Source organism: Vollenhovia emeryi, unplaced genomic scaffold (genome assembly GCF_000949405.1).
Source record: "Vollenhovia emeryi isolate VEMERY1.0 unplaced genomic scaffold, V.emery_V1.0 DF939204.1, whole genome shotgun sequence".
In the NCBI taxonomy this organism is placed as follows: Eukaryota; Metazoa; Arthropoda; class Insecta; order Hymenoptera; family Formicidae; genus Vollenhovia; species Vollenhovia emeryi.
Genome location: NW_011967162.1, coordinates 348,729 through 360,378, shown reverse-complemented (window position 1 = coordinate 360,378; position 11,650 = coordinate 348,729). Strand labels below are relative to the sequence as shown.

Below are 11,650 nucleotides of genomic sequence, written 5' to 3'. Positions count from 1 at the left end.
CCCCCCCTCCCCTCCCCCCCCCGTCGCCGCCGCCGCCGCCGCCACCGCCACCGTCACCGCCCCGTGGGTAATGCTCGGCACCGTAGTTCAACGTCGTTAAACTTTTTCATCTGCTTTTCAAACTCAAAGCCGGCCGAAAGTTTTTCTTCCGCTTGTGGGGCTCGAATGGTGCCACTACATAAATGCATTCTACCCTTCCGCCCTTATTCCACCTGCTGGCCTGCCGGCTCCGTTCTCCACCGCCTCGATCCTCGCCCTCCTCGCCCCCACACATTTCTCTTTCTCTATCTCGGGGAGACGTAAGTTTTCCTCCAGGCTGAGAAAATACTTGGCCTCCGCCCTGCCGCGGGTCATTACACCTATAGATTTCATTCTCTTCCGAATGCGCCGCCACCTCGAATTGTTAATCAAAACTTCTTTCCGCGTTCGCGCGCCCCGCCTCGATCCGCCTCGGCCCTCGCCGCGCCACTTTTCATCCACCGCGACGCCATCGGGAGGAATCGAAACGTTAATGCCTTTCTTCGATTTTGCCAAATGCCATTGAACGATTATTTTACGGCACTTCGGTCGCTCCGTACTTTTATGCATAGTTGCGTGCGAGCGGAAATTTTTACAGCAAGGACAATACAGTGTGAAAAAGTCGTGAGGCAACGAACAAATAAAATATGCATTACTCAATAGCAAGATCAAACTAAATGAAAATCACCGGAGCGTTTCGGACTTTCAGCCGAGGCCAATATTTCCACGCGGAACAAAAAGTCATTTAAAAAGTAAGACGACATAAAAAAGTAATCTTTTTAAAAGTCAAGATGATATCACGTGGCACTTTTAATGAAGCATAATTTGGCTCTCTTCTGATTACATTTTGACTTGCTCGTGCATGCAAAATGATTAAAATCTCACAGATATCGCAAATCTACGTAGCAAATCTTTCAAAATATTGCACTCTATTATATAAAGCATTCTTATCGCAACAGCATCATCTTTGCTAAAAAGAACATTTTGTACTTGTTACTGTGCACTAATACCAATTTTAGTCATACACTTATGAATATCGGAAATAGTCTAAATTCAAATTATCCCGAACCATGTCAAGCGTCGTCTCTAAATTTCAAGAACAAATTTGATTAATTTTCTGTCATGATTAAAGTATGACTTGTGGTAGTCATTGTGACATCATTTTGACCTCATCATAACTTCTTAGTCTTCTTGGGTTAGAGAATAAAACAAATAAATGAAATTAAGTTGGTCCCGATTGAACAAACAGATAATAAGAAAAAATAAATAAATAATTGGTAAAAGAATGGAATAAGGTACAGTACACGTATAAAAAGACAATATATTCTCGGGAACAATCGAGACTTGAATATCCGCGAGATACAGTACCCTCCATAAGTTTGGAAACGTCCTATATTTAACAGATAAGCAGTGGCACAGCAGCGATCTGTGCACACCTTTTGTTGTAAATATATCATAAGTCGTTTAAATAACGATATACGATAAATAACAATAATTATACAGGGTGTACTAAAACCACCGGATATCCTTTTAATCACAGATCCTTTAGAAGATTTCAAGAGGAAAATTCTAATACAAAAATGTCGAGGCTACAGTAGTTTTTAAATAACGAGCGATTATATGTCGCAAATGACAGGCCTGGGATTTCGCGCGCTCAGGCACGGCGAGATGACGAGTGATAAAAGTGTTCCTACGAATGTCGCCCTTTCGTTTAATTCAAGTAAAAATTTGCAACATTTTGTAACTTCAAAGTGTTGCAGTTATCAAAGTGGTCGATCAATATCAGTCACCATAAGGGTTGTTACTATACTAGAAAGGGCGACATTCATAGGAACACTTTTATCGTCGCCGTGCCTGAGCGCGCGAAATCTCAGGCCTGTCATTTGTGAAATGTAATCGCTCATCATTTAAAAACTATTATAGCCTCGACATTTTTGTATTAGAATTTTCCTCTCGAAATTTTCTAAGGAATCTGCGATTAAAAGGATATCCGGTGGTTTTAGTACACCCTGTATAACGATCTAACGGTAAAAATTACGATAAAATTACGATAGGTACGTTTAAATAACGAATTAGACAGGAGGATTCGCAAAAAGCGAACTACGAGTCAAGCGCATCTCTGGGAGATTCTCCAGCAAGAATGGAAACGTATCCCGAGTGAATTCCTTCAAAAGTTAATCTGTCGCATGCCGCGAGTATGTAAGGCAGTCATTAAAGCAAAAGGTGGTTACTTTGAGGAATCTAAAATTTAATTTAAATCTTTATTAAGTCGTACGTACGCATGTATGTAGCTTCGTTTTAATTTTCTTTAGGTGAATAAACACTTACAAAGCAAAATACATCGATTTCATTATGTATTTCTTTCATATTACACACTTTTATAAAGTGTTTCCAAACTTATGGAGGGTACTGTATAATTGAAGGAACGCGTATAATGTTTCGCGCCTTCGCGGTGCCGGGGCTTCTTCAGAATTATAAGTATTATATTTCAGATTAGTCACGTGATCACGCATAATTCACCGGTTTCACTTTACCGTTCAGTCTGCGAGTAACGAGTGGTTGGCGTGTCCGCCCACCATCTGGTTTTTGGTCGGGCCAGGCTTTCCCCGAGGCCTTTTCGTAGGAATGCAATTCCACCCGTAGAAATGGAAAATATAATTGTGAATCTTGTAGACATATACTTCGTAAATATAATGAATAAATTGGCAAACGATTTACACGAGCAGCTCTAGCTGCTTAAACTATCATAAACTTTAATTTGAAAAATGTATATTTGGTTATCAATTGCTTAGAAAGTGTGTCGCACAAGACGAGATGTATGATATAACGTGGAATGAGTTACTTTAAGGATATTTTGTGGCTGCGACACTTTGTTTTAGCGGCCATTTCGAAACCATTTTAAGCGTTTCCGATCTACATTTCCCGAGTAAAATTTTCCTCGGAAAAAAATGTCTTGCAACGGGGACCTGAATTTAAATGCGCGTTCCAAAACTCAGTAAAAAGCGTCACAACAATTCTGCCCATCACTGTGATAAAACGGTTGCGACACTTTGTTTTAGCGAGTTTAGGAACGTGATTTAGATTCAGCGTTACGTTTCAAAATCCTCTTCCCCGAGAAATATTTTACTCGATAGCCATTCGGAAACCATTATTGAGTGTTTCGAATCTATTTCTCGAGTAAAATTGTCCCCGGAGAAAATGTTTTGGAACGTAAACCTGAAACTGAACGCGCGTTCCTAAACTCATTAAAAAAAGTGTCGCAAACGTTCTGTCCATTACTGTACATACAATCGTAGCAAAAACTTGAAATTCTACTTTGACAAATAATTTGGGCAACAAATATTGCGTAGAATCTTATTATTTGTATTTATAGCTAGAGTTCAGAAATGTACTTTTACTTTTCCCCTCCGTTTTGGTCATTTGAGTTCACACGGTCGCACGTTTTTCATAACCTCGCGGTTCACAAATTTCTTGCAAATTAAAATTCTTATAACTTGCGATTGCTGTGCAGCAAACGACTTCGGATTCTTTTAGAAGTTTCCAAACACTCTGTGAAATTTTTGTTAAATTCCCAATATTTCAAAAATACATACCAAACATTCTTAATATAAGACTAGAGGTGACCAAACGCGCGCTTCGCGTTGAGCATTGTATATTTTTAAGAATTTCTATACATGCAAAGGAGTAATTGTATGCGCAACGTCAATTTAAAATAAAAAGTAATTTATCACTCGATACGATTCGCAACCGCAGAGTTGTACATCATGTATGTTAAACTGTAAAAATACAAATATGTACATATGATTAGTATAGTCTAATTGTGTCAAATCGAAATTATTGTACTAAATATGCTTGATATTTTATATTTTAAAAAATAGGTATTTATTAAGATAATTATATAAAATACTGAGAAAGTCTTCCTTTTAAATATAAATTCACAAAATTTTATACATCGGTTTTGTCTCTAACACTTATTCGACTCCTCGTTCGAATCATTTGAATAAATAAAATAAAAACATAGAACAGATGCTTTATTTTGCACAAGTAATAATTAGATAACATAAAAATGTAAGACACTTACCTTACGATTTCTCCGCCGTTGCCCGATGCCTCCTCGGCCTCCTCCTCCTCTCAGATTTCTTTGTTGCACTTACACAATCCTCACTCGCGAAAATCATCGATCGCGCGAAATCTCCGGCACTCCCGTACGCGATGTGAAATACCGCGAACACACGAAATATTATTAACTTTTGCGTTATAGGTTTCCAAGACTTTCTGTCACACAAATTACTCAAACTAACAACTTGCATTTTTTATTCGGAAGAATAGGATAATGGATAAATCACTTTCGAATTGGCGATATAAAACGCAACGCGAGCATCGGAAGCATAATCTGCGGCAAAGAAATAATGTAACAACGTGCAATAAGCGACTTTCTTTACTTCCCGCCCGTTCGAGTTGCGAAGAACGACAGAGCGAAGTCGTACAAATTTCTCTTTTTTCCCGAAAATGGAACAGATTACACGAAATCGACAGATAATTGAAAGCGCGGTGCGTAAACGAGATGTAACCGCGACAAAGTACCACGGTTTACATTCATATTTTAGATGAGTTAATCTCGTGAAATATCTAGGTACACGTTGATAAAGAACCGTCGCCTCAATATACAATTCGTTTCTCTTTGCAAGTTGTAAAAACTTAACGATTAATCAAGGAACGTTACTTGTTACTGATAAAGGTGTGCAAATCAATAGTGTTTTATCCCTGCATTCATCGCGATCGAGTCTTGGAAACCGATAACGCAAAAGTAATAACACGCACGGAGCGACTCTCGCCACTGCTTGCCGGCTCGACGTTCGGCGAGCGAGTGATAGCGCGGCGACCTTCAGGTAAACTCTGGCCCGCGTAACGTCGTGCGATACCGCGTCGAGTGAAAAACAACAAAAAAACGTTGAGAACTCGTTGATCCGCCTACGTAATGGAAAATTCCGTACTTAATATTTTACATTACTTTGTTCCGCGGCTGTTACTACGTTTTGCGTATCATTCTGCGGACTTATTGGTATTGATTAAATTAACGATTAATTCTGTTCAATCGAGAAAATGTTTCGAAACGAAAATCGTTGTTACTTAAATTCTAATTACTAAGATTAGAGGTTTTACTTCAATAGTTGATGCATACAAATGTATATTGCTAAATTGCAAATCTGCATTCGCTATGAATCTAAAAGAGAAGTGAAGCACACCGCGCTTCGAGAAAACCAATCGATATCGCGGAAAAGAGGCCTCAACTGTTCGATATTAACGAATTCGCGCTGGTAACATCTCTTTTTTAGAAAGGGACACGAAGCGCATTGCATACGAGCGCGCGTATGTTTCTCGCAATTCGAGAAAAAAAAAGAATGCTCGCCCTGGAGTTAGCGTCGATTTGCGAGAGGCGCAAATAACGAGGTGAGAAACAAAGCGTTTGGAACAATTTAAATGGCCGCGACGTATGGGCCCGGCGCGCGAATATGGAGCGGAGGGCAACGTGCACCAGCGCGAGAAACCCTAATGCTAGTTTTTCTGGTCGACAGAGCACGAAGCACGGTGGAGCGTGAAGGCGTACCGGAAGCGCGGGATATTGGCAAATACATTTTGGAATATCGTTATATCATATCCCGTCCGGCGGATCGAAAACATGCGCGCCCGTCCGCTACTTTCAATTTTCTACGATAATACGCGGCCGCCGATACAACAATAACGAATGTAAACGCGATAATGCGAGCGCGTGACGCGTATCCGTCAGCCGCACCGAGAGCGATAATCGCGCGCACGCACCCGTAACGAACCGGCGCGCTTTTTCAAAAATTAATCCGCGTCGACGCAACACGCGGCGCCGCGCGCTAATGTAATTAAGCTTTAAATGAGCTCGCCTAAAATGACGAGTCATGTTTTAATGAAGCGAGCGTGTCTTGCGGCGACGTAAGCTACCAGCACCCGCGTTGGATGTGTAGGACCGATGCTGCTCGGGCTCGTGTGTATGCACACCGAGCGATACATCCCCGTCGCGTCAGCCCCGGGGTCCCTCCCGCTGTAAAACGTTCCAGTTTCAACGGAACCAGCTTTCACCGTAGATTAAAACTAATTCCATAATTCTAGCGGGAACAAAGAAGGCGAGAGAAGCATCTTTTATCTCGCCTGACGTATTTATTAAGCTTCCGCGGTCGAGTTTGCAATCTGAGGCTCGCACGCGTGTGCAACACCTTGCCAGTTTAACGCCCTCCTGTTACGCAGGCGAGGAAAATGTACTCGCGTATTAACTTTACAAGCGAAGAGGGAGCGTAAATCGAGCGTCTGTCAAATTGCAGGGGAGAAGTACGAGCCGACCTTCTCGGACAACGTGTACAAGGTGCACATGAAGCTCATGATACGCTCGGTCGCCATATCCGATTACGGCAGCTACAAATGCATATCTAAGAACTCCCTCGGCGAGACGGACGGCAGTATCAAGCTCTACCGTGAGTATAACATTTAAAATACTTGTAACGCTGATCAATTTTCATGCCGAAATCTCACTGCAATTCCCGACTCGATTGTTACTTTTTTTCACTTCGCTTGAAACTGATCTAACTAACCATTTGTATACATTGAAAAAAAAAGTTCGCTACCGTAGCTAATCATGTGGTTTGCTAAAAATATTTTGCTGCCATAACTATACATTTTTTAACGGCTCGCTGTTGCACCTAATACAGTAGGCACAGTAGCAAAATATTTGGCTATCACAACTAAATATTAGTTATTTACATTTTACAACCGAAATGTAGTTGCTACAGTTTTTAGTTCCGGCAGCTACATTTTTCTTTCTCTGTACTGTTTATGTAGTCATTTTTATGTAATTCCGATTCAATATTGTAGAATTCCGATCTTTTTAATTTTCGAAATATATCTGCAATTCCGATTCTACACGGGAAAAGATGCTGTTGAATTAAAATAATAAAGTTGCTTAAATTAAACGTTAACATTTACTCAATTGTATTTGCTATGGATTTTAATTTTAAGCATTGAACTAAATATTCAGATTATTAAGACAACGATCTGATGTTTTTCATTCATTAATGTTGATGTTTCAACGATTTTATTTCAATTATACTGATCTTGCCGATACATCATTTGTTTCCGTGTATGTTCTTTAAATCTTGCTTGAGAAGGACCTAAACTAAAGGTCAACACTAGAGCTGGGATTTTTCTTCGAAGATTTTCAATTTTGAAGCTTCGAATCTTCAAAGATTCGAAAACTTCGAAAACTTCAATTCTCGAAGAATTTCTACGAAGATTCGAAGCTTCGTAGAAATTCTTCGAGAATTGAAGTTTTCGAAGATTCGAAGTTTCGAATTTTCGAAGATTTAAAGTTTCCAATTTTCGAAGTTTCGAATATTCGAAGTCAGTTAATGTATTAACAAGATAAAAACCATAACAAACTTTGCAAAATTAATCGTTTTTATTATAACTGCGAGCTAATTAAATGCCAACTAATTAATGTCCTTATAAAGTATAAAAAACAGACGTACTTTTTGTCGGACGCATATTTGTCCATTCGCTAAAAAAAAACAATTGATCGTCATCGCGAATTGATCCTCGAGAGACCGTTGAGACTGACTAGATTTATTTATTGTGACCGACTGCCTTGATTCGAAACACGAGAATAGAAGATAGGGACAGTAGTGCAATTAAATGAATATACGAAATGTTAGTTAATCATTGAATTGGAATCTTTTGATTTATGCGTGACGAATAAAGTTTATAATATTGGTGTATAAACCGGGTATAAAAGTTTCTCACTCCTTGCATTCCCCTCACTGTCATCTATATAAGTTTGATAGTCTACCTTCAGTCACCAATACAGGTGATACAATCAGGTCTTTGAAAATTGATATGTTAATGCATTAGTTGACTTTGAATATTCGAAAAATTTGAAAACTTGAAAAATGTGATATTCGAAGTTTCTTCGTTTCTTCGGAACCTCCGAAGCTTCGAATAATTAAGACCACTAGTCGAAACATCGTATTATTATTTCTATTATATATTGAACCTGCGTTTAGCTAAGGTTGACAAAAAACTTGTGTTATTTATCGCTGGCAGCCTTGAGGAATGTTTAACTTTTTAAATACTTGCATTCAGTCAACGGGCGTTGTTATTATTATTAATATGCGAAAGCGGGAAACGCGTTCATACTCTTGTCCGCATTACAATTTTGTTCATTTGCATAGATTTGCAAATTAACCGACGATCCCGATTCGTTTTAATCCAAATTAAAACTTACCTCTCTCGATACGTCCAACGTATAAATTAACATTCTCAAACGTGTTTCAACGGTCGCGAGTCGTGGGATCGATAGTGTTTATTCTTCGTCCCGTCAAACGTTTTGATAAATTGTACATTTTAATCGTGCGTCGCCGTCCTTATTTTTACGCGTGATTAATTTCCTCGTTACACCGCCCCGCTTTCTCGAGATCCCGGCCTACGCTCCGCCGGCCGGGATTATCCGAAAGATTTGACAACCACGTCAGCCCGCGTACGGTCGTATTATATTATCAAATTGATCGCGCAATTTGCGCGAGGGCGATCAAAAAGTGATTCAACCGAGTTACGATGGTAATATTATATTAACGTGATGTATGATTTATCGCGGGCATACGTCTAGACCGCGGAGAGCCCCGATATCGATTCGCGCCGGTTTTCGAACATTTGTCAAGCGGCCCCTTATCGGCCGCGCGCGGTCGTCGCACTTTCTTTCGTTTCTCGCCGCGACCCCCCGCGGCCGCGCGTTATCAGAAATCGTTAGTCGCGGGATGAAGAACGTATCCAGCGGATGAGAAATTAAGCATCCCCCGACGGGGGCGAATCAAACGGCGCGCGATAAACCGTGAGCCGCCGCGTTCTTTCACGAGGACAACGAGCGAGATATACCGGGGCGGGGGGGGATTTGAAAAGTGACGGCGGTGCGGCTCGCCGATAAACGGGATCTCGGCCGAGGAAAAAGTACGCTCGATTGGATGCGTAGTGGAAGAGCCGCGAGGGTGGCATCAAAGGGACGTTTTACGGTCGACGCACGTGTGCCGCGCGGCGACAACGTCCGCGGAGAAACGCGGTAACGACGCCACGGCACCCGCGGCCAGCCGTAATGCAGGCCCACGAAGCCTGCACCCACACAGCACAGAAAGATTGCAGGAAGATTGCAGAAATGTTACATTGCAAGATTGCAATATTGCAGCAACGTTGCGCAACACTGCTGCAACGTTTCTGGAGGATTGCAGCAACGTTGAAATGTCCGCCCTCAGAGAGATTGCAGTGCAACATTATAGCAATGTTGCGGTGCAATATTTTTGGAATAATTTGTTGTACATAAGCAGAGAATTTACTAATTACATATGCATCCGGACCTTTTCCAATACACAGCAAGCTATTGCGAAGCAACCTAAGGAGATTATGTCACTTCGCAATAGATGGAGATTGCGAGCAACACCGCACTGATCAAGTACTTAATAATTCGCCCGTTATTGGTATCAACGAAAATAACATTATAAAATTCTCGTAATTAGAAAAATTTTTTAAATAAAAAGTATAGTATTTTTATTATTTTTCAAACATTGCTGCAATATTGCTATCGAAAGTTTGCAATTTTATATCCCTGCAATGTCTCTGCAAGATTGCACTGCAATCTGCAAGATTGCAACGTTTCTGCAATGTAACTGCAACCATCTGTGCTGTATGGGGCAGTGCGAGGAAAAGTCATAGAACGAAACAGGATGATAGAAAGACAGATAGATAAACGAGAGAGAAAATAGTTTCTTTGTCTCACTTCTCGGACACACTTGTGCGGCTCCTTTTCCCCTTCCGTGTGCATAAGTTCTATGCTCTGATTACGGGAGTTCGGTCTCCTTATACAGGCTTCATACGCAGGCCGAAAGGAGAATCGGGAACGTCGTGCTCGAGGAAGATTTCATATCCGCGATCGTGCGCGATTCGATCGCGTAACGAGGCGCGTGCGGTTTCCGCGGCGCGACAGGGCCGCGGTTCTCCGGCCGGGAGAGCGGAGGGATCTCGTATCAATCATCGTCCGCGGACAGACAGTTCGCCGGCGGTTTCCCCCGCAAACTTTTCATTGATTCGGTATCAAAGGCGGGCTCATCCTCCGCGCGATAAGGAGCGCCGTGAAAGTCAGCGCCCGTGTCTGTCTCTTCCCCCCCCCCCCCCGGTAAATCCGCATTTCCGGGAAAGCGGCGCGAGAGCCGGTGAATCACCGATAACCGCGAGCGCCGATCTGCGTTCCCCAACCCTTTGGCCCTCATCCCCCGCTTTTGCGGTGCAAAAAGAAGCCCCTTCTATCTATCGATCAGTAATTGTAGGTTTTCGCCTTGGCGCGCCCGCAGATTGAACTTCCCAGCTTTGTGCTTTACTGCACGACCGCCGAATCGGCGGATTACCGCTAAGCCGCTTAAATAAGCGTTCGATTGTGTCGACGATTTAATACGTATTAGCATTTTAAACCGGCCTTTCAATCCGCGCCGAAAGTTGCTACAATGGCCGCCGAGTATTCGCGCGCGCTACTAATTTTAATTGCTTAACTTTATTCCAGACGGGGGGGCGGGAGAGAGTGTTTTTTTTTATTCCCCGTTAACGCGATTGTTGCTCGCTTTTAAATAAGATATTCGAGAGCGGCGGCGCGCAAAACGGTCTTTACATCGCGATCGGTTATTTAAGCGTTTCGTTATCTATTAACGTTAATTGTTCCCCGTTGAACGACGTTAAAGCGGCGGCTTAAAATTTATTTGCAAATATCAGCGCGCACGATCGAATATTTGTGCTGCAGGAACGCAATAACGTAACAGGGCGAGCTATTGTCCCGCGCAATTTTATCCTATTTTATTCAACGGCAAATCGCATAGACTGCGCATTGTCTATAGGTTTTTCATTTCCGTGCGTTTTCCCATTGCCGCGAGACCTAATTTTTATTCGCGGAAAATTCACGAATGCGGCTCACACGTCGCATTTCTATTAGTACAGTTTGATTAACGCTCCCATAACGTCTGAAACCTAACTTCGAAGTCACAAATTATCAAGAAATAATCTTAAAAAACTTGGTCAATAAATTAATTTTTCCGAAAAATTGCTGTTTTTTCATATTTGTTCATTTATAAACACTTCTACAATAAATATTAAAGACTGCTCAACTTTTCTTATGTTCTTTTGTTGCTAAGATACCCAAAAAAATGCAAAAAAACCCGACCTACATGCGTTAACTAGAAATTAAATGGCGAAAAAGTAAAGAAGTGGTAACCGTAGGTTACCACCATGCTTCAAAGGGTTAACTAATAGCAGTGTTGTGCATAGATGATTTTAAAATTAGCTAGATAAAGATAAGATAAAAATATATAAATTTATCTTAGATAAGATAAAGATGATTTCGTTTTGAATATATCTAGATAAAAGATAAAATTATGATGAGTCATCTAGATAATTTTCAGATAATATTTTTAAGACTTCATGTAAACACAGTAGAAAAAGTTATAAAAAAATTATAGAAAAATTTAAATTATAAAGGGGGATATATAGAATATATTCAGGTTAGGTTATATGACACACACATAAA

General features: G+C 41.0%; 1 protein-coding gene across 1 annotated transcript in view; it reads left to right on the top strand.

Annotated features, from left to right (window-relative positions):
• The window catches only part of LOC105561642 (neurotrimin-like), a 218,583-nt gene that overhangs the window by 193,190 nt on the left and 13,743 nt on the right, over nt 1-11,650 (top strand). Inside the window, exon 7 of the mRNA XM_012011805.1 lies at nt 6,369-6,518. Coding sequence (XP_011867195.1) covers nt 6,369-6,518 — 150 coding nt within the window. The remainder of the gene's footprint in view (nt 1-6,368; nt 6,519-11,650) is intronic.